General features: G+C 52.1%; 1 protein-coding gene across 1 annotated transcript in view; it reads right to left on the reverse strand.

The window, feature by feature from the left end:
• The window catches only part of GPAA1 (glycosylphosphatidylinositol anchor attachment 1), a 39,238-nt gene extending 16,549 nt beyond the window's left edge, over window positions 1–22,689 (reverse strand). Inside the window, exons 1-10 of the mRNA XM_073629377.1 lie at window positions 22,640–22,689; window positions 18,684–18,801; window positions 17,093–17,272; window positions 16,003–16,114; window positions 15,574–15,721; window positions 11,160–11,261; window positions 10,839–11,035; window positions 8,813–9,009; window positions 7,927–8,080; window positions 7,755–7,826 (exon numbers count right to left, since the gene is read on the reverse strand). Of these exons, the coding sequence (XP_073485478.1) occupies window positions 7,755–7,826; window positions 7,927–8,080; window positions 8,813–9,009; window positions 10,839–11,035; window positions 11,160–11,261; window positions 15,574–15,721; window positions 16,003–16,114; window positions 17,093–17,272; window positions 18,684–18,757 (1,236 nt within the window). The 5' untranslated portion in view covers window positions 18,758–18,801; window positions 22,640–22,689. The remainder of the gene's footprint in view (window positions 1–7,754; window positions 7,827–7,926; window positions 8,081–8,812; window positions 9,010–10,838; window positions 11,036–11,159; window positions 11,262–15,573; window positions 15,722–16,002; window positions 16,115–17,092; window positions 17,273–18,683; window positions 18,802–22,639) is intronic.
• Window positions 22,690–23,903: the final 1,214 nt, after the last annotated feature.

Consider the following 23,903-nt stretch of genomic DNA (forward strand, 5'->3'; position numbering starts at 1 on the left):
GGAACGTAGCCACCCTCTCTTGGTCACACTGTATGTAGGAACGTAGCCACCCTCTCTTGGTCACACTGTATGTAGGAACGTAGCCACCCTCTCTTGGTCACACTGTATGTAGGTACGTAACCACCCTTTCTTGGTCCCACTATATGTAGGAACGTAGCCACCCTCTCTTGGTCCCCCTGTATGTAGGAACGTAACCACCCTTTCTTGGTCCCACTATATGTAGGAACGTAGCCACCCTCTCTTGGTCACACTGTATGTAGGAACGTAACCACCCTCTCTTGGTCACACTGTATGTAGGAACGTAACCACCCTTTCTTGGTCCCACTATATGTAGGAACGTAGCCACCCTCTCTTGGTCCCACTGTATGTAGGAACGTAACCACCCTTTCTTGGTCCCACTATATGTAGGAACGTAGCCACCCTCTCTTGGTCACACTGTATGTAGGAACGTAACCACCCTTTCTTGGTCCCACTATATGTAGGAACGTAGCCACCCTCTCTTGGTCCCCCTGTATGTAGGAACGTAACCACCCTTTCTTGGTCCCACTATATGTAGGAACGTAGCCACCCTCTCTTGGTCACACTGTATGTAGGAACGTAACCACCCTCTCTTGGTCACACTGTATGTAGGAACGTAACCACCCTTTCTTGGTCCCACTATATGTAGGAACGTAACCACCCTCTCTTGGTCACACTGTATGTAGGAACGTAGCCACCCTCTCTTGGTCCCACTGTATGTAGGAACGTAGCCACCCTCTCTTGGTCCCACTGTATGTAGGAACGTAGCCACCCTCTCTTGGTCCCACTGTATGTAGGAACGTAACCACCCTTTCTTGGTCCCACTATATGTAGGAACGTAGCCACCCTCTCTTGGTCACACTGTATGTAGGAACGTAACCACCCTCTCTTGGTCACACTGTATGTAGGAACGTAACCACCCTTTCTTGGTCCCACTATATGTAGGAACGTAGCCACCCTCTCTTGGTCCCACTGTATGTAGGAACGTAACCACCCTCTCTTGGTCACACTGTATGTAGGAACGTAACCACCCTTTCTTGGTCCCACTATATGTAGGAACGTAGCCACCCTCTCTTGGTCACACTGTATGTAGGAACGTAACCACCCTCTCTTGGTCACACTGTATGTAGGAACGTAACCACCCTCTCTTGGTCCCACTGTATGTAGGAACGTAGCCACCCTCTCTTGGTCCCACTGTATGTAGGAACGTAACCACCCTCTCTTGGTCACACTGTATGTAGGAACGTAACCACCCTTTCTTGGTCCCACTATATGTAGGAACGTAACCACCCTCTCTTGGTCACACTGTATGTAGGAACGTAACCACCCTTTCTTGGTCCCACTATATGTAGGAACGTAGCCACCCTCTCTTGGTCACACTGTATGTAGGAACGTAACCACCCTCCCTTGGTCCCACTGTATGTAGGGATGTAGCCACCCTCTCTTGGTCACACTGTATGTAGGAACGTAGCCACCCTCTCTTGGTCACACTGTATGTAGGAACGTAGCCACCCTCTCTTGGTCCCACTGTATGTAGGAACGTAACCACCCTCCCTTGGTCCCACTGTATGTAGGGATGTAGCCACCCTCTCTTGGTCACACTGTATGTAGGAACGTAACCACCCTTTCTTGGTCCCACTATATGTAGGAACGTAGCCACCCTCTCTTGGTCCCCCTGTATGTAGGAACGTAACCACCCTTTCTTGGTCCCACTATATGTAGGAACGTAGCCACCCTCTCTTGGTCACACTGTATGTAGGAACGTAGCCACCCTCTCTTGGTCACACTGTATGTAGGAACGTAGCCACCCTCTCTTGGTCACACTGTATGTAGGAACGTAGCCACCCTCTCTTGGTCACACTGTATGTAGGAACGTAGCCACCCTCTCTTGGTCACACTGTATGTAGGAACGTAGCCACCCTCTCTTGGTCACACTGTATGTAGGAACGTAGCCACCCTCTCTTGGTCACACTGTATGTAGGAATGTAGCCACCCTCTCTTGGTCACACTGTATGTAGGAACGTAGCCACCCTCTCTTGGTCACACTGTATGTAGGAAAGTAGCCACCCTCTCTTGGTCCCCCTGTATGTAGGAACGTAACCACCCTCTCTTGGTCACACTGTATGTAGGAACGTAGCCACCCTCTCTTGGTCACACTGTATGTAGGAACGTAGCCACCCTCTCTTGGTCCCACTGTATGTAGGAACGTAGCCACCCTCTCTTGGTCCCACTATATGTAGGAACGTAGCCACCCTCTCTTGGTCACACTGTATGTAGGAACGTAGCCACCCTCTCTTGGTCACACTGTATGTAGGAACGTAACCACCCTCTCTTGGTCACACTGTATGTAGGAACGTAACCACCCTTTCTTGGTCCCACTATATGTAGGAACGTAGCCACCCTCTCTTGGTCCCACTGTATGTAGGAACGTAACCACCCTTTCTTGGTCCCACTATATGTAGGAACGTAGCCACCCTCTCTTGGTCACACTGTATGTAGGAACGTAACCACCCTTTCTTGGTCCCACTATATGTAGGAACGTAGCCACCCTCTCTTGGTCCCCCTGTATGTAGGAACGTAACCACCCTTTCTTGGTCCCACTATATGTAGGAACGTAGCCGCCCTCTCTTGGTCACACTGTATGTAGGAACGTAACCACCCTCTCTTGGTCACACTGTATGTAGGAACGTAACCACCCTTTCTTGGTCCCACTATATGTAGGAACGTAGCCACCCTCTCTTGGTCCCACTGTATGTAGGAACGTAACCACCCTTTCTTGGTCCCACTATATGTAGGAACGTAGCCACCCTCTCTTGGTCACACTGTATGTAGGAACGTAACCACCCTCTCTTGGTCACACTGTATGTAGGAACGTAACCACCCTTTCTTGGTCCCACTATATGTAGGAACGTAGCCACCCTCTCTTGGTCCCACTGTATGTAGGAACGTAACCACCCTCTCTTGGTCACACTGTATGTAGGAACGTAACCACCCTTTCTTGGTCCCACTATATGTAGGAACGTAGCCACCCTCTCTTGGTCACACTGTATGTAGGAACGTAACCACCCTCTCTTGGTCCCACTGTATGTAGGAACGTAGCCACCCTCTCTTGGTCCCACTGTATGTAGGAACGTAACCACCCTTTCTTGGTCCCACTATATGTAGGAACGTAACCACCCTCTCTTGGTCACACTGTATGTAGGAACGTAACCACCCTTTCTTGGTCCCACTATATGTAGGAACGTAGCCACCCTCTCTTGGTCACACTGTATGTAGGAACGTAACCACCCTCCCTTGGTCCCACTGTATGTAGGGATGTAGCCACCCTCTCTTGGTCACACTGTATGTAGGAACGTAGCCACCCTCTCTTGGTCACACTGTATGTAGGAACGTAGCCACCCTCTCTTGGTCCCACTGTATGTAGGAACGTAACCACCCTCCCTTGGTCCCACTGTATGTAGGGATGTAGCCACCCTCTCTTGGTCACACTGTATGTAGGAACGTAACCACCCTTTCTTGGTCCCACTATATGTAGGAACGTAGCCACCCTCTCTTGGTCCCCCTGTATGTAGGAACGTAACCACCCTTTCTTGGTCCCACTATATGTAGGAACGTAGCCACCCTCTCCTGGTCCCACTGTATGTAGGAACGTAACCACCCTTTCTTGGTCCCACTATATGTAGGAACGTAGCCACCCTCTCTTGGTCACACTGTATGTAGGAACGTAACCACCCTCTCTTGGTCACACTGTATGTAGGAACGTAACCACCCTTTCTTGGTCCCACTATATGTAGGAACGTAGCCACCCTCTCTTGGTCCCACTGTATGTAGGAACGTAACCACCCTCTCTTGGTCACACTGTATGTAGGAACGTAACCACCCTTTCTTGGTCCCACTATATGTAGGAACGTAGCCACCCTCTCTTGGTCACACTGTATGTAGGAACGTAACCACCCTCTCTTGGTCCCACTGTATGTAGGAACGTAGCCACCCTCTCTTGGTCACACTGTATGTAGGAACGTAGCCACCCTCTCTTGGTCCCACTGTATGTAGGAACGTAGCCACCCTCTCTTGGTCCCACTATATGTAGGAACGTAGCCACCCTCTCTTGGTCACACTGTATGTAGGAACGTAGCCACCCTCTCTTGGTCACACTGTATGTAGGAACGTAGCCACCCTCTCTTGGTCACACTGTATGTAGGTACGTAACCACCCTTTCTTGGTCCCACTATATGTAGGAACGTAGCCACCCTCTCTTGGTCCCCCTGTATGTAGGAACGTAACCACCCTTTCTTGGTCCCACTATATGTAGGAACGTAGCCACCCTCTCTTGGTCACACTGTATGTAGGAACGTAACCACCCTCTCTTGGTCACACTGTATGTAGGAACGTAACCACCCTTTCTTGGTCCCACTATATGTAGGAACGTAGCCACCCTCTCTTGGTCCCACTGTATGTAGGAACGTAACCACCCTTTCTTGGTCCCACTATATGTAGGAACGTAGCCACCCTCTCTTGGTCACACTGTATGTAGGAACGTAACCACCCTTTCTTGGTCCCACTATATGTAGGAACGTAGCCACCCTCTCTTGGTCCCCCTGTATGTAGGAACGTAACCACCCTTTCTTGGTCCCACTATATGTAGGAACGTAGCCACCCTCTCTTGGTCACACTGTATGTAGGAACGTAACCACCCTCTCTTGGTCACACTGTATGTAGGAACGTAACCACCCTTTCTTGGTCCCACTATATGTAGGAACGTAGCCACCCTCTCTTGGTCCCACTGTATGTAGGAACGTAACCACCCTTTCTTGGTCCCACTATATGTAGGAACGTAGCCACCCTCTCTTGGTCACACTGTATGTAGGAACGTAACCACCCTCTCTTGGTCACACTGTATGTAGGAACGTAACCACCCTTTCTTGGTCCCACTATATGTAGGAACGTAGCCACCCTCTCTTGGTCCCACTGTATGTAGGAACGTAACCACCCTCTCTTGGTCACACTGTATGTAGGAACGTAACCACCCTTTCTTGGTCCCACTATATGTAGGAACGTAGCCACCCTCTCTTGGTCACACTGTATGTAGGAACGTAACCACCCTCTCTTGGTCCCACTGTATGTAGGAACGTAGCCACCCTCTCTTGGTCCCACTGTATGTAGGAACGTAACCACCCTTTCTTGGTCACACTGTATGTAGGAACGTAGCCACCCTCTCTTGGTCCCACTGTATGTAGGAACGTAACCACCCTTTCTTGGTCCCACTATATGTAGGAACGTAACCACCCTCTCTTGGTCACACTGTATGTAGGAACGTAACCACCCTTTCTTGGTCCCACTATATGTAGGAACGTAGCCACCCTCTCTTGGTCACACTGTATGTAGGAACGTAACCACCCTCCCTTGGTCCCACTGTATGTAGGGATGTAGCCACCCTCTCTTGGTCACACTGTATGTAGGAACGTAGCCACCCTCTCTTGGTCACACTGTATGTAGGAACGTAGCCACCCTCTCTTGGTCCCACTGTATGTAGGAACGTAACCACCCTCCCTTGGTCCCACTGTATGTAGGGATGTAGCCACCCTCTCTTGGTCACACTGTATGTAGGAACGTAACCACCCTTTCTTGGTCCCACTATATGTAGGAACGTAGCCACCCTCTCTTGGTCCCCCTGTATGTAGGAACGTAACCACCCTTTCTTGGTCCCACTATATGTAGGAACGTAGCCACCCTCTCCTGGTCCCACTGTATGTAGGAACGTAACCACCCTTTCTTGGTCCCACTATATGTAGGAACGTAGCCACCCTCTCTTGGTCACACTGTATGTAGGAACGTAACCACCCTCTCTTGGTCACACTGTATGTAGGAACGTAACCACCCTTTCTTGGTCCCACTATATGTAGGAACGTAGCCACCCTCTCTTGGTCCCACTGTATGTAGGAACGTAACCACCCTCTCTTGGTCACACTGTATGTAGGAACGTAACCACCCTTTCTTGGTCCCACTATATGTAGGAACGTAGCCACCCTCTCTTGGTCACACTGTATGTAGGAACGTAACCACCCTCTCTTGGTCCCACTGTATGTAGGAACGTAGCCACCCTCTCTTGGTCCCACTATATGTAGGAACGTAGCCACCCTCTCTTGGTCCCACTGTATGTAGGAACGTAACCACCCTTTCTTGGTCCCACTATATGTAGGAACGTAACCACCCTCTCTTGGTCACACTGTATGTAGGAACGTAACCACCCTTTCTTGGTCCCACTATATGTAGGAACGTAGCCACCCTCTCTTGGTCACACTGTATGTAGGAACGTAACCACCCTCCCTTGGTCCCACTGTATGTAGGGATGTAGCCACCCTCTCTTGGTCACACTGTATGTAGGAACGTAGCCACCCTCTCTTGGTCACACTGTATGTAGGAACGTAGCCACCCTCTCTTGGTCCCACTGTATGTAGGAACGTAACCACCCTCCCTTGGTCCCACTGTATGTAGGGATGTAGCCACCCTCTCTTGGTCACACTGTATGTAGGAACGTAACCACCCTTTCTTGGTCCCACTATATGTAGGAACGTAGCCACCCTCTCTTGGTCCCCCTGTATGTAGGAACGTAACCACCCTTTCTTGGTCCCACTATATGTAGGAACGTAGCCACCCTCTCTTGGTCACACTGTATGTAGGAACGTAGCCACCCTCTCTTGGTCACACTGTATGTAGGAACGTAGCCACCCTCTCTTGGTCACACTGTATGTAGGAACGTAGCCACCCTCTCTTGGTCACACTGTATGTAGGAACGTAGCCACCCTCTCTTGGTCACACTGTATGTAGGAACGTAGCCACCCTCTCTTGGTCACACTGTATGTAGGAACGTAGCCACCCTCTCTTGGTCACACTGTATGTAGGAATGTAGCCACCCTCTCTTGGTCACACTGTATGTAGGAACGTAGCCACCCTCTCTTGGTCACACTGTATGTAGGAACGTAGCCACCCTCTCTTGGTCCCCCTGTATGTAGGAACGTAACCACCCTTTCTTGGTCACACTGTATGTAGGAACGTAGCCACCCTCTCTTGGTCCCCCTGTATGTAGGAACGTAACCACCCTTTCTTGGTCCCACTATATGTAGGAACGTAGCCACCCTCTCTTGGTCCCCCTGTATGTAGGAACGTAACCACCCTTTCTTGGTCCCACTATATGTAGGAACGTAGCCACCCTCTCTTGGTCACACTGTATGTAGGAACGTAACCACCCTCTCTTGGTCCCACTATATGTAGGAACGTAGCCACCCTCTCTTGGTCCCCCTGTATGTAGGAACGTAACCACCCTTTCTTGGTCCCACTATATGTAGGAACGTAGCCACCCTCTCTTGGTCACACTGTATGTAGGAACGTAGCCACCCTCTCTTGGTCACACTGTATGTAGGAACGTAGCCACCCTCTCTTGGTCACACTGTATGTAGGAACGTAGCCACCCTCTCTTGGTCCCACTGTATGTAGGAACGTAACCACCCTCTCTTGGTCCCACTATATGTAGGAACGTAGCCACCCTGCCTTGGGCCAAGTGTATGTAGGAACGTAGTCACCCTGCCTGGGTTCCCCTGTATATAGGAACGTAGCCACCCTGTCTTGGTCCCACTGTATATAGGTATGTAGGATATGATTTGGTTCAGTCCTCGGCTCCCTCTGATCCATGAATCCACAGGATGACTTCCCACCATCCCCCAATGAGGGATCAGTACCTGCTCCATGTCCCCGGCTCCGTCCTCGGTCCCAGACTCGGATCGGCTCAGCTTGATCCACAGATCCAGAGACTGAGACTCCGCTAAGGAAATAAAACAATGTAATATAAGTCCCTCCCCCAAATCTACCCAACCAATCGCTATCCCTGCACAACCAACTGAGAAAGGATACTCGGAGGATGAGGATGAGGATGATGAAGCCGATGGCCGGCATATAAATCCCGATGGACACGAAGCGGGAGAGGGAGGGCAGCAGGTAGAAGAAGTACGACTGATGGAGCCGCTCTGATAGGTTGTTCAGTTTGCGGAACATTCCTTCTATGGTCCTGTGGGGGGCGGTACAAGACAGGAGAGTCATACAAATGTACATACAGGAGATTACAGCACCACCCCCTGGACACTCAGCAGAACTACAGGCACAGCACCACCCCCTGGACACTAAGCAGAACTACAGGCACAGCACCACCTCCTGAACACTCAGCAGAACTACAAGCACAGCACCACCTCCTGAACACTCAGCAGAACTACAAGAACAGCACCACCTCCTGGACACTCAGCAGAACTACAAGCACAGCACCACCTCCTGGATGCTTGGTTGAACTGCCAGCACAGCACCACCTCCTTGACACTCAGCAGAACTACAAGCACAGCACCACCTCCTGGACACTCAGCAGAACTACAAGCACAGCACCACCCCCTGGACACTCAGCAGAACTACAAGCACAGCACCACCTCCTGGACACTCAGCAGAACTACAAGCACAGCACCACCTCCTGGACACTCAGCAGAACTACAAGCACAGCACCACCCCCTGGACACTCAGCAGAACTACAAGCACAGCACCACCTCCTGGACACTCAGCAGAACTACAGGCACAGCACCACCTCCTGGACACTCAGCAAAACTGAAAACACACTTGTAAAGTTGCTCAAACTTCTACCCGAAGGTAAAAGGTACAGGAAATGAAAAGATGAGCCCCCTGAAATAAACAGGTAAAATAGTTTCTGGGTAATTAGGTTGTTCCGTGTCTCTCAGTGTGGGCTGCCATGGGTACTCACTGTCCAATGGTGACCGTGTCGTATTTGTATTGGCGGAAGCTGTTGATGCCGCGCAGGGTAATGGCTTCGATGTGGTATCGGAGGAAGAGGCCGTGGTCCCCCTGCGGCCGGCCGGAACCCTGCTTCAGGACCATCAGCATCATCGTCTGCAGGTTGTGGATGTACCCGGGCAAAGTGTCATAGTCATTCCGCTGCAGCTGCACAACACAGACACAAAAGCAGCACATTATATAAAGAACATTCCCATAAGATCATACCATGTCTATACAGGACCAACTTAGCTTTACCTGTCCCTCCTCCACAGATATATGCCCCGTGCGCCCCTCTGTGACAAGCAGATCCTCCTCTTCAGGGGTCTCCCAGCCAGGATCTGCTGCTTCCACATAGGTGTGCTGCACCCTCCATTCATTCTTATGGAAAGCCCATCATCTCCCCATGGAAAGCCCATCGTCTCCCCATGGAAATCCCATCATCTTCCCATCATTTTCCCATCATTTTCCCATGGAAAGCCTGTCGTCTCCCCATGGAAAGCCCGTCGTCTCCCCATGGAAAGCCCGTCGTCTCCCCATGGAAAGCCCGTCGTCTCCCCATGGAAAGCCCGTCGTCTCCCCATGGAAAGCCCGTCGTCTCCCCATGGAAAGCCCGTCGTCTCCCCATGGAAAGCCCGTCGTCTCCCCATGGAAAGCCCGTCGTCTCCCCATGGAAAGCCCGTCGTCTCCCCATGGAAAGCCCGTCGTCTCCCCATGGAAAGCCCGTCGTCTCCCCATGGAAAGCCCATCGTCTCCTCATGAAAAGCCCATCGTCTCCCCATGGAAAGCCCATCGTCTCCCCATGGAAAGCCCATCACCTTCTCATGAAAAGCCCATCATCTTCTCATGGAAAGCCCATCGTCTCCCCATGGAAAGCCCATCATCTCCTTATGGAAAGCCCATCATCTTCCCATGGAAAGCCCATCATCTTCCCATGGAAAGCCCATCATCTTCCCAGGGAAAGCCCATCATATTCCCATGGAAAGTCCATCATGTTCCCATCATCTTCCCATGGAAAGCCCATCATCTTCCCATGGAAAGCCCATCTTCTTCCCATGGAAAGCCCATCTTCTTCCCATGGAAAGCCCATCTTCTTCCCATGGAAAGCCCATCATCTTCCCATGGAAAGCCCATCATCTTCCCAGGGAAAGCCCATCATATTCCCATGGAAAGTCCATCATGTTCCCATCATCTTCCCATGGAAAGCCCATCATCTTCCCATGGAAAGCCCATCTTCTTCCCATGGAAAGCCCATCTTCTTCCCATGGAAAGCCCATCTTCTTCCCATGGAAAGCCCATCATCTTCCCATGGAAATGCCATCATCTTCCCATGGAAAGCCCATCATCTTCCCATACAGCAGACTGACTCTTCAATAGGAATAAGTAGAATTGTTCATGCACAGAACCCCAGCCTGGCCAGGAGATGGTCCCAGCAAAGATCTCACAGGAGTCAGGACTGGCATATAAAACACTGTGGAGGGGACCTGGGGGTCAGATATGCTAATAAAACAGCACAAGGAGCCAATCAGTTGTACTCTTGTGCTAACATGCTGATTGGGGGAGAGAGCTGTTGTGGTTTAATAATATAAAGGATCATAGAGACAGATAGAAGAGGAAGGATAGGATGAGGCCATGGTCACTTATCAGGTCAGAGGTCACATGGACAGATATGAGAGTTAGGATTGGAGAAGGCGGTGATGAGAGGTCATAGAGCGGGATAAAAGAAGAGATTGGGTGAGTCAGTGGTGATGTAGAAGGTCAGAGGTCACATGGACAGATATGAGAGTTAGGATTGGAGAAGACGGTGATGAGAGGTCATAGAGCGGGATAAAAGAAGAGATTGGAGGATTCAGTGGTGATGTAGAAGGTCAGAGGTCACATGGACAGATATGAGTTAGGATCCGGAGGAGGCAGCAATGAGGTCAGAGGTCATAGAGCAGGATAAGAGAAGGGATTGGAGGAGTCAGTGGTGACGTAGAAGGTCAGAGGTCACTCACTTTGCCTTGGATGGTGCACAGCAGTTGGTTCTTCTGGCAGAAGGCGAGGAAGAGGTTGACCATGTCCAGGTTGGGTAGCTGTCCGTTGAGTCCTTCCACCACGACATCAAAGCTGGTGATGACATCACTGCTCATCTCCAGGGATATGGCTGCCTGAATGGCGCCCGCCCGTCCCATCATCACCGATGACTTTATCTCTGGAGGGGGAGGAGACAAGGAAGTATATCGATCCCGCGTTGTATCAATCCGTGGGATTCATCTAATCATAATTATATTAGAACGAGTAATCAATGTATCGGATTGTGGGCCCTCACCCCCTACCTGTGACATTGACATCATGGTAACCCTCCAGCCACGCCTCCATCCCGATCAGGTCATGTTCATTCACCAGGAATATGATGTCCTTGGCCCAGTAGATCTGCCCTGTACAAACACACCGGGACATTAATTCCACATAGGATGACTAAGCAACTGGATACACAGCAGACACGCAGACCCGCCCCGTCCAATACAAGATCTGTCATCTGACCGAGTACAGACTACCAGACCACCTACCACTGGCCCCATCCGCCCTCTACTGGTCACACAGTCAGGGAGAAGAGCGCCCTCTGCTGGTCACACCGTCAGGGAGAAGAGCGCCCTCTGCTGGTCACACCGTCAGGGAGAAGAGCGCCCTCTGCTGGTCACACCGTCAGGGAGAAGAGTGCCCTCTGATGGTCACACGGGGAGAAGAGCGCCCTCTGATGGTCACACAAGGAGAAGAGCGCCCTCTGATGGTCACACGGGGAGAAGAGCGCTCTCTGATGGTCACACTGGGAGAAGAGCGCCCTCTGATGGTCATACAGTCAGGGAGAAGAGCGCCCTCTGATGGTCACACGGGGAGAAGAGCGCCCTCTGATGGTCACACGGGGAGAAGAGCGCCCTCTGATGGTCACACGGGGAGAACAGCGCCCTCTGCTGGTCACACCATCAGGGAGAAGAGCGCCCTCTGATGGTCACACGGGGAGAAGAGCGCCCTCTGATGGACACACGGGGAGAAGAGCGCCCTCTGATGGTCACACAGGGAGAAGAGCGCCCTCTGATGGTCACACAAGAAGAAGAGCGCCCTCTGATGGTCACACGGGGAGAAGAGCGCCCTCTGATGGTCACACAAGGAGAAGAGCGCCCTCTGATGGTCACACGGGGAGAAGAGCGCTCTCTGATGGTCACACTGGGAGAAGAGCGCCCTCTGATGGTCATACAGTCAGGGAGAAGAGCGCCCTCTGATGGTCACACGGGGAGAAGAGCGCCCTCTGATGGTCACACGGGGAGAAGAGCGCCCTCTGATGGTCACACGGGGAGAAGAGCGCCCTCTGCTGGTCACACCATCAGGGAGAAGAGCGCCCTCTGATGGTCACACGGGGAGAAGAGCGCCCTCTGATGGACACACGGGGAGAAGAGCGCCCTCTGATGGTCACACGGGGAGAAGAGTGCCCTCTGATGGTCACACAGGGAGAAGAGCGCCCTCTGATGGTCACACAAGAAGAAGAGCGCCCTCTGATGGTCACACGGGGAGAAGAGCGCCCTCTGATGGTCACACAAGAAGAAGAGCGCCCTCTGATGGTCACACGGGGAGAAGAGCGCCCTCTGATGGTCACACAAGGAGAAGAGCGCCCTCTGATGGTCACACGGGGAGAAGAGCGCCCTCTGATGGTCACACTGGGAGAAGAGCGCCCTCTGATGGTCATACAGTCAGGGAGAAGAGCGCCCTCTGATGGTCACACGGGGAGAAGAGTGCCCTCTGATGGTCACACGGGGAGAAGAGCGCCCTCTGATGGTCACACGGGGAGAAGAGCGCCCTCTGCTGGTCACACCATCAGGGAGAAGAGCGCCCTCTGATGGTCACACGGGGAGAAGAGCGCCCTCTGATGGACACACGGGGAGAAGAGCGCCCTCTGATGGTCACACGGGGAGAAGAGTGCCCTCTGATGGTCACACAGGGAGAAGAGCGCCCTCTGATGGTCACACAAGAAGAAGAGCGCCCTCTGATGGTCACACGGGGAGAAGAGCGCCCTCTGATGGTCACAGGGGGAGAAGAGCGCCCTCTGATGGTCGTACAGTCAGGGAGAAGAGCGCCCTCTAATGGTCAGACAGTCAGGGAGAAGAGTGCCCTCTGATGGTCACACAGTCAGGGAGAAGAGCGCCCTCTGATGGTCACACAAGAAGAAGAGCGCCCTCTGATGGTCACACAAGAAGAAGAGCGCCCTCTGATGGTCACACAAGAAGAAGAGCGCCCTCTGATGGTCACACGGGGGAGAAGAGCGCCCTCTGCTGGTCACACGGTCAGGGAGAAGAGCGCCCTCTGATGGTCACACAAGGAGAAGAGCGCCCTCTGATGGTCACACAAGGAGAAGAGTGCTCTCTGATGGTCACACGGGGAGAAGAGCGCCCTCTGATGGTCACAAAGGGAGAAGAGCGCCCTCTAAAAGGTCACACTGGGAGAAGAGCGCCCTCTGATGGTCACACAAGAAGAAGAGCGCCCTCTGATGGTCACACCGTCAGGGAGAAGAGCGCCCTCTGATGGTCACACAAGGAGAAGAGCGCCCTCTGATGGTCACACAAGGAGAAGAGCGCCCTCTGATGGTCACACAAGGAGAAGAGCGCCCTCTGATGGTCACACAAGGAGAAGAGCGCCCTCTGATGGTCACACGGGGAGAAGAGTGCCCTCTGATGGTCACACAGGGAGAAGAGCGCCCTCTGATGGTCACACCGTCAGGGAGAAGAGCGCCCTCTGATGGTCACACCGTCAGGGAGCAGAGCGCCCTCTAATGGTCACACCGTCAGGGAGAAGAGCACCCTCTGCTGGTCACACGGGGAGAAGAGCACTCTCTGATGGTCACACAAGGAGAAGAGCGCTCTCTGATGGTCACACGGGGAGAAGAGCGCCCTCTGATGGTCACACGGGGAGAAGAGCGCCCTCTGATGGTCACACGGGGAGAAGAGCGCCCTCTGATGGTCACACGGGGAGAAGAGCGCCCTCTGCTGGTCACACCATCAGGGAGAAGAGCGCCCTCTGATGGTCACTTAAGGAGAAGAGAGCCCTCTGACAGTCACACGGGGAGAAGAGCGCCTCTGATGGTCACACTGGGAGAAGAGCGCCCTCTGATGGTCACACAAGAAGAAGAGCGCCCTCTGATGGTCACACAAGAAGAAGAGCGCCCTCTGATGGTCACACAAGAAGAAGAGCGCCCTCTGATGGTCACACAAGAAGAAGAGCGCCCTCTGATGGTCACACGGGGGAGAAGAGTGCCCTCTGATGGTCACACCGTCAGGGAGAAGAGCGCCCTCTGATGGTCACACGGGGAGAAGAGCGCCCTCTGATGGTCACACTGGGAGAAGAGCGCCCTCTGATGGTCACAAAGGGAGAAGAGCGCCCTCTAAAAGGTCACACTGGGAGAAGAGCGCCCTCTGATGGTCACACAAGAAGAAGAGCGCCCTCTGATGGTCACATGGGGGAGAAGAGCGCCCTCTGATGGTCACAAAGGGAGAAGAGCGCCCTCTAAAAGGTCACACTGGGAGAAGAGCGCCCTCTGATGGTCACACAAGAAGAAGAGCGCCCTCTGATGGTCACACGGGGGAGAAGAGCGCCCTCTGATGGTCACACCGTCAGGGAGAAGAGCGCCCTCTGATGGTCACACTGGGAGAAGAGCGCCCTCTGATGGTGACACAGTCAGGGAGAAGAGTGCCCTCTGATGGTCACACGGGGGAGAAGAGCGCCCTCTGATGGTCACACAAGAAGAAGAGCGCCCTCTGATGGTCACACGGGGAGAAGAGCGCCCTCTGATGGTCACACGGGGGAGAAGAGCGCCCTCTGATGGTCACACGGGGGAGAAGAGCGCCCTCTGATGGTCACACAGGGAGAAGAGCGCCCTCTGATGGTCACACGGGGAGAAAAGCGCCCTCTGATGGTCACACGGGGGAGAAGAGCGCCCTCTGATGGTCACACAAGAAGAAGAGCGCCCTCTGATGGTCACACGGGGAGAAGAGCGCCCTCTGATGGTCACACAGGGAGAAGAGCGCCTTCTGATGGTCACACGGGGAGAAGAGCGCCCTCTGATGATCACACAAGAAGAAGAGCGCCCTCTGATGGTCACACGGGGGAGAAGAGCGCCCTCTGATGGTCACACGGGGGAGAAGAGTGCCCTCTGATGGTCACACAGGGAGAAGAGCGCCCTCTGATGGTCACACGGGGGAGAAGAGCGCCCTCTGATGGTCACACAGGGAGAAGAGCGCCTTCTGATGGTCACACGGGGAGAAGAGCGCCCTCTGATGGTCACACAGGGAGAAGAGCGCCCTCTGATGGTCACACGGGGGAGAAGAGCGCCCTCTGATGGTCACACGGGGGAGAAGAGCGCCCTCTGATGGTCACACGGGGGAGAAGAGCGCCCTCTGATGGTCATACCGTCAGGGAGAAGAGCGCCCTCTGATGGTCACACGGGGAGAAGAGCGCCCTCTGATGGTCACACGGGGAGAAGAGCGCCCTCTGATGGTCACACGGGGAGAAGAGCGCCTCTGATGGTCACACGGGGAGAAGAGCGCCTCTGATGGTCACACGGGGAGAAGAGCGCCCTCTGATGGTCACATGGGGGAGAAGAGCGCCCTCTGATGGTCACACGGGGAGAAGAGCACCCTCTGATGGTCACACGGGGGAGAAGAGCGCCCTCTGATGGTCACACGGGGTATAATCCAGGTTTACCTCTGAAGTAAGATGCCAGGGATAAGAGGAGCCCCACAGCCTGGTTGTTATTCTGCCCCTCACTGCAGGGAACGCTGAGGACCAGGGACTCTGTGCTGGCAGCACGAGGGGCCCGCAGGATGCCGTACACATTGGTACCCTTCACCATCTGTAAAGAAGAGCAACAAATATGTCAAGTCATCTCCTAATACACCCCCCATAGATATATATAGAATGATAACGTCCCATAAAGCAAGCAAGGCGCTGGTTACAAGGGGCAGCACCCTGCACACCACCATGTTCTCCCCTCCCACCCTCCATGATCTGCCTGCATTGCATAGAGAAGCACAGAGACCCGGTGAAGATATCTCATGATAATAATAATAATTCTAATTGATATGTAGAGAGAAGACACCCGCAGTGTCCGAGCCCCGCATCGGTCATACATACGAATCTCTCGGTGGCCTCATCAGGGAAGGGAAGATTCCGGACGAAGCTCTGTGTGTACACCTCCAGGCCCATCCCCCGCATCGTCCTCTCCAACCAGGACACAGGAGACCCCCTGAGACAAAGAAACCAGACAGTCAGAACCCCAAAAACACAACAATGCTGATCAAAGATAGAAACCGTCACCCCCTCTTCTCATGTCCAGGGATGTCACCGACTCCTCCCCCTTCTACAAAGTTACAATGTACAGTCTGATCACTGGGGGAGGGGAGACTGAGAAAATGACTCCTCCCCATTCTACAAAGTTCCAATGTCCAGTGTGATCAGTGGGGGAGGGGAGACGAGGAAATGACTCCTCCTCCTATTACAAAGTTCCAATGTACAGTGTGATCAGTGGGGGAGGGGAGACTGAGGACATGGCTCCTCCTCCTTCTAGAAAGTTCCAATGTACAGTCTGTTCAGTGGGGGAGGGGAGACTGAGGACATGACTCCTCCTCCTATTACAAAGTTCCAATGTACAGTGTGATCCATGGGGGAGGGGAGACTGAGGACATGACTCCTCCTCCTATTACAAAGTTCCAATGTACAGTGTGATCAGTGGGGGAGGGGAGACTGAGGACATGACTCCTCCCCCTTCTAGAAAGTTCCAATGTACAGTCTGTTCAGTGGGGGAGGGGAGACTGAGGACATGACTCCTCCCCCTTCTATAAAGTTCCAATGTACAGTGTGATCAGTGGGGGAGGGGAGACTGAGGACATGACTCCTCCCCCTTCTATAAAGTTCCAATGTACAGTGTGATCAGTGGGGGAGGGGAGACTGAGGACATGACTCCTCCCCCTTCTATAAAGTTCCAATGTACAGTGTGATCAGTGGGGGAGGGGAGACTGAGGACATGACTCCTCCCCCTTCTATAAAGTTCCAATGTACAGTGTGATCAGTGGGGGAGGGGAGACTGAGGACATGACTCCTCCTCCTATTACAAAGTTCCAATGTACAGTGTGATCAGTGGGGGAGGGGAGACTGAGGACATGACTCCTCCTCCTATTACAAAGTTCCAATGTACAGTGTGATCAGTGGGGGAGGGGAGACTCACCCGGTGGCCTTCTTGTGGGCGGTGAACTCGCGGGTGTAGGAGAGCGCTCGGTCCCCGTAGATGAACTTTTCATCCACCATGGTGGAGCCCATGGAGTTCTCGGAGATGTAGGAGCGCAGAGTGAACGGCTGGAAGGCCAGGCCCAGGAACCAGCACACACCAATCAGATAGCTGATGACACTGCGAGAGAGACGGGGAGAAGGCGGAGCATTCAGACACGATACAAAATCCCCATCCAATAGGAGGAAGACAGAAGAGCGTTCTGATATAAATCGCTGTTCATAGGGCTCAATGACTAACAGCCGTATAACATGTGGAGAGATTCAAAAGTAATGGAGCTGTATGTGGCCCCTCCCCCAGCATGTCCCATCAACCAATCAATGTGACAGGGGTGGACCCAGACTCAGCACTCCTTCCAAGGATCCTAAAGTGGGCGGGCCCAGACTCAGCACACCTTCCAATCATCATAAAGTAGGCGGGCTCAGACTCAGCACACCTTCCAATGATTCTAAAGGGGGCGGGTCCAGACTCAGCACACCTTCCAATGATCCTAAAGTGGGCGGGCCCAGACTAAGTACTCCTTCCATGGATTCTAAAGTGGGCGGGCCCAGACTCAGCACTCCTTTCAATGATTCTAAAGTGGGCGGGCCCAGACTCAGCACACCTTCCAATGATCATAAAGTAGGCGGGCCCAGACTCAGCACTCCTTTCAATGATTCTAAAGTGGGCGGGCTCAGACTCAGCACATGCACTAATGAATCTAAAGTGGGCGGGCCCAGACTCAGCACACCCTCCAATGATTCTAAAGTGGGTGGGCCCAGACTAAGCACTCCTTCCAATGATTCTAAAGTGGGTGGGCCCAGACCCAGCACACCCTCCAATGATTCTAATGTGGGCGGGCCCAGACTAAGCACTCCTTCCAATGATTCTAAAGTGGGTGGGCCCAGACTCAGCACTTCTTCCAATGATCCTAAAGTGGGCGGGCCCAGACTCAGCACACTCTCCAATGATCCTAAAGTGGGCGGGCCCAGACTCAGCACACCCTCCAATGATTCTAAAGTGGGCGGGCCCAGACTCAGCACACCCTCCAATGATCCTAAAGTGGGCGGGCCCAGACTCAGCACACTCTCCAATGATCCTAAAGTGGGCGGGCCCAGACTCAGCACACTCTCCAATGATCCTAAAGTGGGCGGGCCCAGACTCAGCACACTCTCCAATGATCCTAAAGTGGGCGGGCCCAGACTCAGCACACCCTCCAATGATTCTAAAGTGGGCGGGCCCAGACTCAGCACACTCTCCAATGATCCTAAAGTGGGCGGGCCCAGACTCAGCACACCCTCCAATGATTCTAAAGTGGGCGGGCCCAGACTCAGCACACCCTCCAATGATTCTAAAGTGGGTGGGCCCAGACCCAGCACTCCTTCCAATGATCCTAAAGTGGGCGGGCCCAGACTCAGCACTCCTTCCAATGATCCTAAAGTGGGCGGGCCCAGACTCAGCACACTCTCCAATGATCCTAAAGTGGGCGGGCTCAGACTCGGTGGGTGGGGACAGACTCAGCACACAAAGCACAAACATTACCACTACTCACCACAGGGGGGCGTTCAGACTGGTGATGATGCGGGAGAGCGCCTGCCTACGGTTTGGGTCGGATAGAAGCCCCATGTTGTGTGCGTTCCCCGATCCAACCCCCGATACCGACCGCGACACTGCAAGGAAAACGCACAATTATTATATGATGGAGAGGAGATGTGAACCGTCTCCATAGAGAATCATTGATTTTTTTTTTCTTCTCCAGCGTTTTTGAGCTTCAAGTAGATAATTATTCAGGTGTGAATGGGGTCTTAGTACAAATAAAAAAAACGTACAATGGTCACTGCCAGCCCCTCTATTATAGGCTGCCGCACCACACTATGTACGTTTTTTTTTTTATAAAAACGAGGATTGTAAATACATTTTTTAGGGCGATCTTCAGGCCGGTCACGTGACTCGCGGACCGCTTTACATCTCCGAGACGGGGCTTCTGCGGGAGGGTCTGAGCGGCCACATGACCTCCCCCGGCTGAGGTCAAAGGGAGATCTCGGCCCCCCCCTCCCCTGCAGTAGCCGATGTACCGGAGCTGTAAAGCGGCCGCGAGTCACGTGACCGGCCTGAAGATCACCCTAAAAAAAAGGAATTTACAATCCTCGTTTTTAGAAAAAGACTTACACAGTGAGGTACACCACCCTGTAATAGAGGGGCTGGAAGTACTTTATCATTTTGAGGTAACAAACACTTCAATCACTTGACCTCCGGGAGGATTTACCCCCCTTCATGACCAGGCCATTTTTTGCGATACGGCACTGCGTTACTTTAACTGACAATGGCGCAGTCGTGCGACGCTGTACCCAAATAAAATTGACGTCCTTTTTTCCCCACAAATAGAGCTTTCTTTTGGTGGTATTTGATCACCTCTGCGGTTTTTATTTTTTGCGCTATAAACAAAAAAATCCGTCAATGTTTGAAAAAAAAAAAAAATTTTTTTTTCTTACTGCTATAAAACATCCAATAAAAAAAAATTGTAAAAAAATCTAATTTCTTAATCAATTTAGGCCAGTTTGTATTCTACTATATATTTTTAGTAGAAAAATCCCAATAAGCGTATATTGATTGGTTAACGCAAAAGTTATAATGTCTCCAAACTATGGGATATATATATATATTTTTTTTTTTTTTACTAGAATGGCGACAATCAGCGACTTATAGCGGGACGGCGATATTGCGGCGGACAAATCTGACACTTTTTGGGGACCAGTGACATCAATACAGTGATCGGTGCTAAAAATATGCACTGTCACTGTACTAATGACACTGGCAGGGAAGAGGTTAACATATAGGAGTGATCAAAGGGTTAACTGTGTGCCTAGCCAGTGTTTATGTGGTGCTTTTACCAGGGGAAGTACTGCTAAGGGGCGGACCTTAAGTGGTAAATGTTCAGTTCACTTCGGATGAACTGCCACGATCGGCTCTCGAAAGCTGCGTACTAATGGTCAGATTATTGGGCGATCTCTTCAAAAGCGGTATTCCTCATCTGATTTTCTGATCATGTGTGTTAGGCTTACATTTCAATAGAGAGGGGCAAGTGATAGAAAAAGGTCATATCTGAGGGGGAGGAGCGCGAGGGAAGATCTGAAGGGTCAGTTGTTAGTTGGAGGAGCGATCGGCTTCCCCCCGGAGATGAGTTTTTAGGGATCGCTTGAAGGCAGACAGAGTAGGAGATAGTGGGACAGGTTGGAGTAGAGAGTTCCAGAGGATGGGAGAGGCTCTGGAGAAGTCCTGGAGACGAGAGAGCTTGAGGAGTAGGAGGTCTTGGGAGGAGCGCAGAGGCCGGGGTTTGGGTGATATTTGGAGACCAAGATTGGTGATGTCGCTTGGGGCAGAGTTGTGGATGTTTTTTTATATTATTGTTAGTATTTTGAATTTAATTAGTTGGGTGAGTGTAGGGATTGGCAGAGAGGGGTGGAGGACACTGAATGGAGGCCAGTGGAGGGATTGGTAGAGAGGGGTGGAGGACACTGAATGGAGACCAGTGGAGGGATTGGCAGAGAGGGGTGGAAAACACTGTGTGGAAGCCAATGGAAGGATTGGCAGAGAGGGGTGGAGGACACTGAATGGAGGCCAGTGGAGGGATTGGTAGAGAGGGGTGGAGGACACTGAATGGAAGCCAATGGAGGAATTGGCAGAGAGGGGTGGAGGACATTGAATAGAGGCCAGTGGAGGGATTGGTAGAGAGGGGTGGAGGACACTGAATGGAGGCCAGTGGAGGGATTGGTAGAGAGGGGTGGAGGCCACTGAATGGAGGCCAGTGGAGGGATTGGTAGAGAGGGGTGGAGGACACTGAATGGAGGCCAGTGGAGGGATTGGTAGAGAGGGGTGGAGGCCACTGAATGGAGGCCAGTGGAGGGATTGGTAGAGAGGGGTGGAAAACACTGTGTGGAAGCCAATGGAAGGATTGGCGGAGAGGGGTGGAAGACACTGAATGGAGGCCAGTGGAGGGATTGGCAGAGAGGGGTGGAGGACACTGAATGGAAGCCAATGGAGGGATTGGCAGAGAGGGGTGGAGGACATTGAATAGAGGCCAGTGGAGGGATTGGTAGAGAGGGGTGGAGGACACTGAATGGAGGCCAGTGGAGGGATTGGTAGAGAGGGGTGGAGGACACTGAATGGAGGCCAGTGGAGGGATTGGCAGAGAGGGGTGGAGGACACTGAATGGAAGCCAATGGAGGGATTGGCAGAGAGGGGTGGAGGACATTGAATAGAGGCCAGTGGAGGGATTGGTAGAGAGGGGTGGAGGACACTGAATGGAGGCCAGTGGAGGGATTGGTAGAGAGGGGTGGAGGACACTGAATGGAGGCCAGTGGAGGGATTGGCAGAGAGGGGTGGAGGACACTGAATGGAGGCCAGTGGAGGGATTGGCAGAGAGGGGTGGAGGACACTGAATGGAGGCCAGTGGAGGGATTGGCAGAGAGGGGTGGAGGACACTGAATGGAGGCCAGTGGAGGGATTGGCAGAGAGGGGTGGAGGACACTGAATGGAGGCCAGTGGAGGGATTGGCAGAGAGGGGTGGAGGACACTGAATGGAGGCCAGTGGAGGGATTGGTAGAGAGGGGTGGAGGACACTGAATGGAGGCCAGTGGAGGGATTGGTAGAGAGGGGTGGAGGACACTGAATGGAGGCCAGTGGAGGGGATGGGCAGTGAGGGGTGGAGGACACTGAATGGAGGCCAGTGGAGGGGATGGGCAGTGAGGGGTGGAGGACACTGAATGGAGGCCAGTGGAGGGATTGGTAGAGAGGGGTGGAGGACACTGAATGGAGGCCAGTGGAGGGATTGGTAGAGAGGGGTGGAGGACACTGAATGGAGGCCAGTGGAGGGGATGGGCAGTGAGGGGTGGAGGACACTGAATGGAGGACAGTGGAGGGATTGGTAGAGAGGGGTGGAGGACACTGAATGGAGGCCAGTGGAGGGATTGGTAGAGAGGGGTGGAGGACACTGAATGGAGGGATTGGTAGAGAGGGGTGGAGGACACTGAATGGAGGCCAGTGGAGGGGATGGGCAGTGAGGGGTGGAGGACACCGATTGGTTGGTAAGGTAGATGAGTCTGGCGGCATTCATGATGGGCTGAAGAGGGGAGGAGCCTTCATAGAGATAAGCCAATGAGGTTGGAAGTTTCATTAGTTAAAAAGGGGAGATTTTTCCTCTAATGTACAGAGTGGGATATATACACTGCCAGCATTATATAGAGGACGGTATAATACGGGCGCTGTATATATTGTAGTATTACATCCTGTGTGTGTATAATAGAAGAATGAGGATAATAATACAGAGTGTTCTATACAGAGGCCTCTTATCATACAGAGATATACAGAGTACAATCATTATATATAATAATATAGTCATCATCACTATAATAATATACAGTCACTATATAAAGGGGATCTCAGACATTATACACAGTATCCAATCATCACACAGATAGAATAATAATGATACAATGTATTGAGCCTCACCTCCTCCACCTACAACTGTCACTGCAATCACTTCCTGGTCATAGAGTACACAGGATGGAGGACAGACAGGACACTACAATAGAGGGACACAGTGACACCTACAGGATGGAGGACAGACAGGACACTACACTACAATAGAGGGACACAGTGACACCTACAGGATGGAGGACAGACAGGACACTACACTACAATAGAGGGACAGAGGGACACCTACAGGCAGGAGGACAGACAGGACACTACACTACAATAGAGGGACAGTGACACCTACAGGCAGGAGGACAGACAGGACACTACACTACAATAGAGGGACAGTGACACCTACAGGCAGGAGGTGGCACTACATTGAATCCTTGGCAGTATTTCTTCTGATGTTATTGTTTATATTATTATTATTATTCGTTTTTATATTAAGGAAACTCAACCATCAGACCCACTGCAAGATTTTATACTCCATCACAAAATATCTCTGCAATGTAAAAAAAAAAAAAAAAATCTAAACCAATACTGAAAGTATTACGTAATCAGCCAATCACGTGGCAGATACAAGTCAGGATAAAGTCACTAATTATAATGAACACATAAGCAGCCATGAACAGTGATCTGATATATAAAGAAGGAATGTACCATAATTACTGACAACCACTCTACAGGACAACATCATTCTCAGTATTAACAATGAAATTAATTATACATTTGACCAATAAAAAAACACAGAAATTTGCATTGTTTCCTTGGTGGTCAGTGGAATGTCCCCCCTTTACATTGGTGGTCAGTGGAAATGATCCTTTACATTGGTGGTCAGTGGAATGTCCCCCCTTTACATTGGTGGTCAGTGGAATGTCCCCCCTTTACATTGGTGGTCAGTGTGAATGTCCCCCCTTTACATTGGTGGTCAGTGTGAATGTCCCCCCTTTACATTGGTGGTCAGTGTGAATGTCCCCCCTTTACATTGGTGGTCAGTGGAATGTCCCCCCTTTACATTGGTGGTCAGTGTGAATGTCCCCCCTTACATTGGTGGTCAGTGGAATGTCCCCCCTTACATTGGTGGTCAGTGGAATGTCCCCCCTTACATTGGTGGTCAGTGTGAATGTTCCCCCTTTACATTGGTGGCCAGTGTGAATGTCCCCCCTTACATTGGTGTCCAGTGGAATGTCCCCCCTTACATTGGTGGTCAGTGTGAATGTCCCCCCTTACATTGGTGTCCAGTGGAATGTCCCCCCTTTACATTGGTGGTCAGTGTGAATGTTCCCCCTTTACATTGGTG

Source organism: Aquarana catesbeiana, linkage group LG05 (assembly GCF_042186555.1).
Source record: "Aquarana catesbeiana isolate 2022-GZ linkage group LG05, ASM4218655v1, whole genome shotgun sequence".
Taxonomy (NCBI): Eukaryota; Metazoa; Chordata; class Amphibia; order Anura; family Ranidae; genus Aquarana; species Aquarana catesbeiana.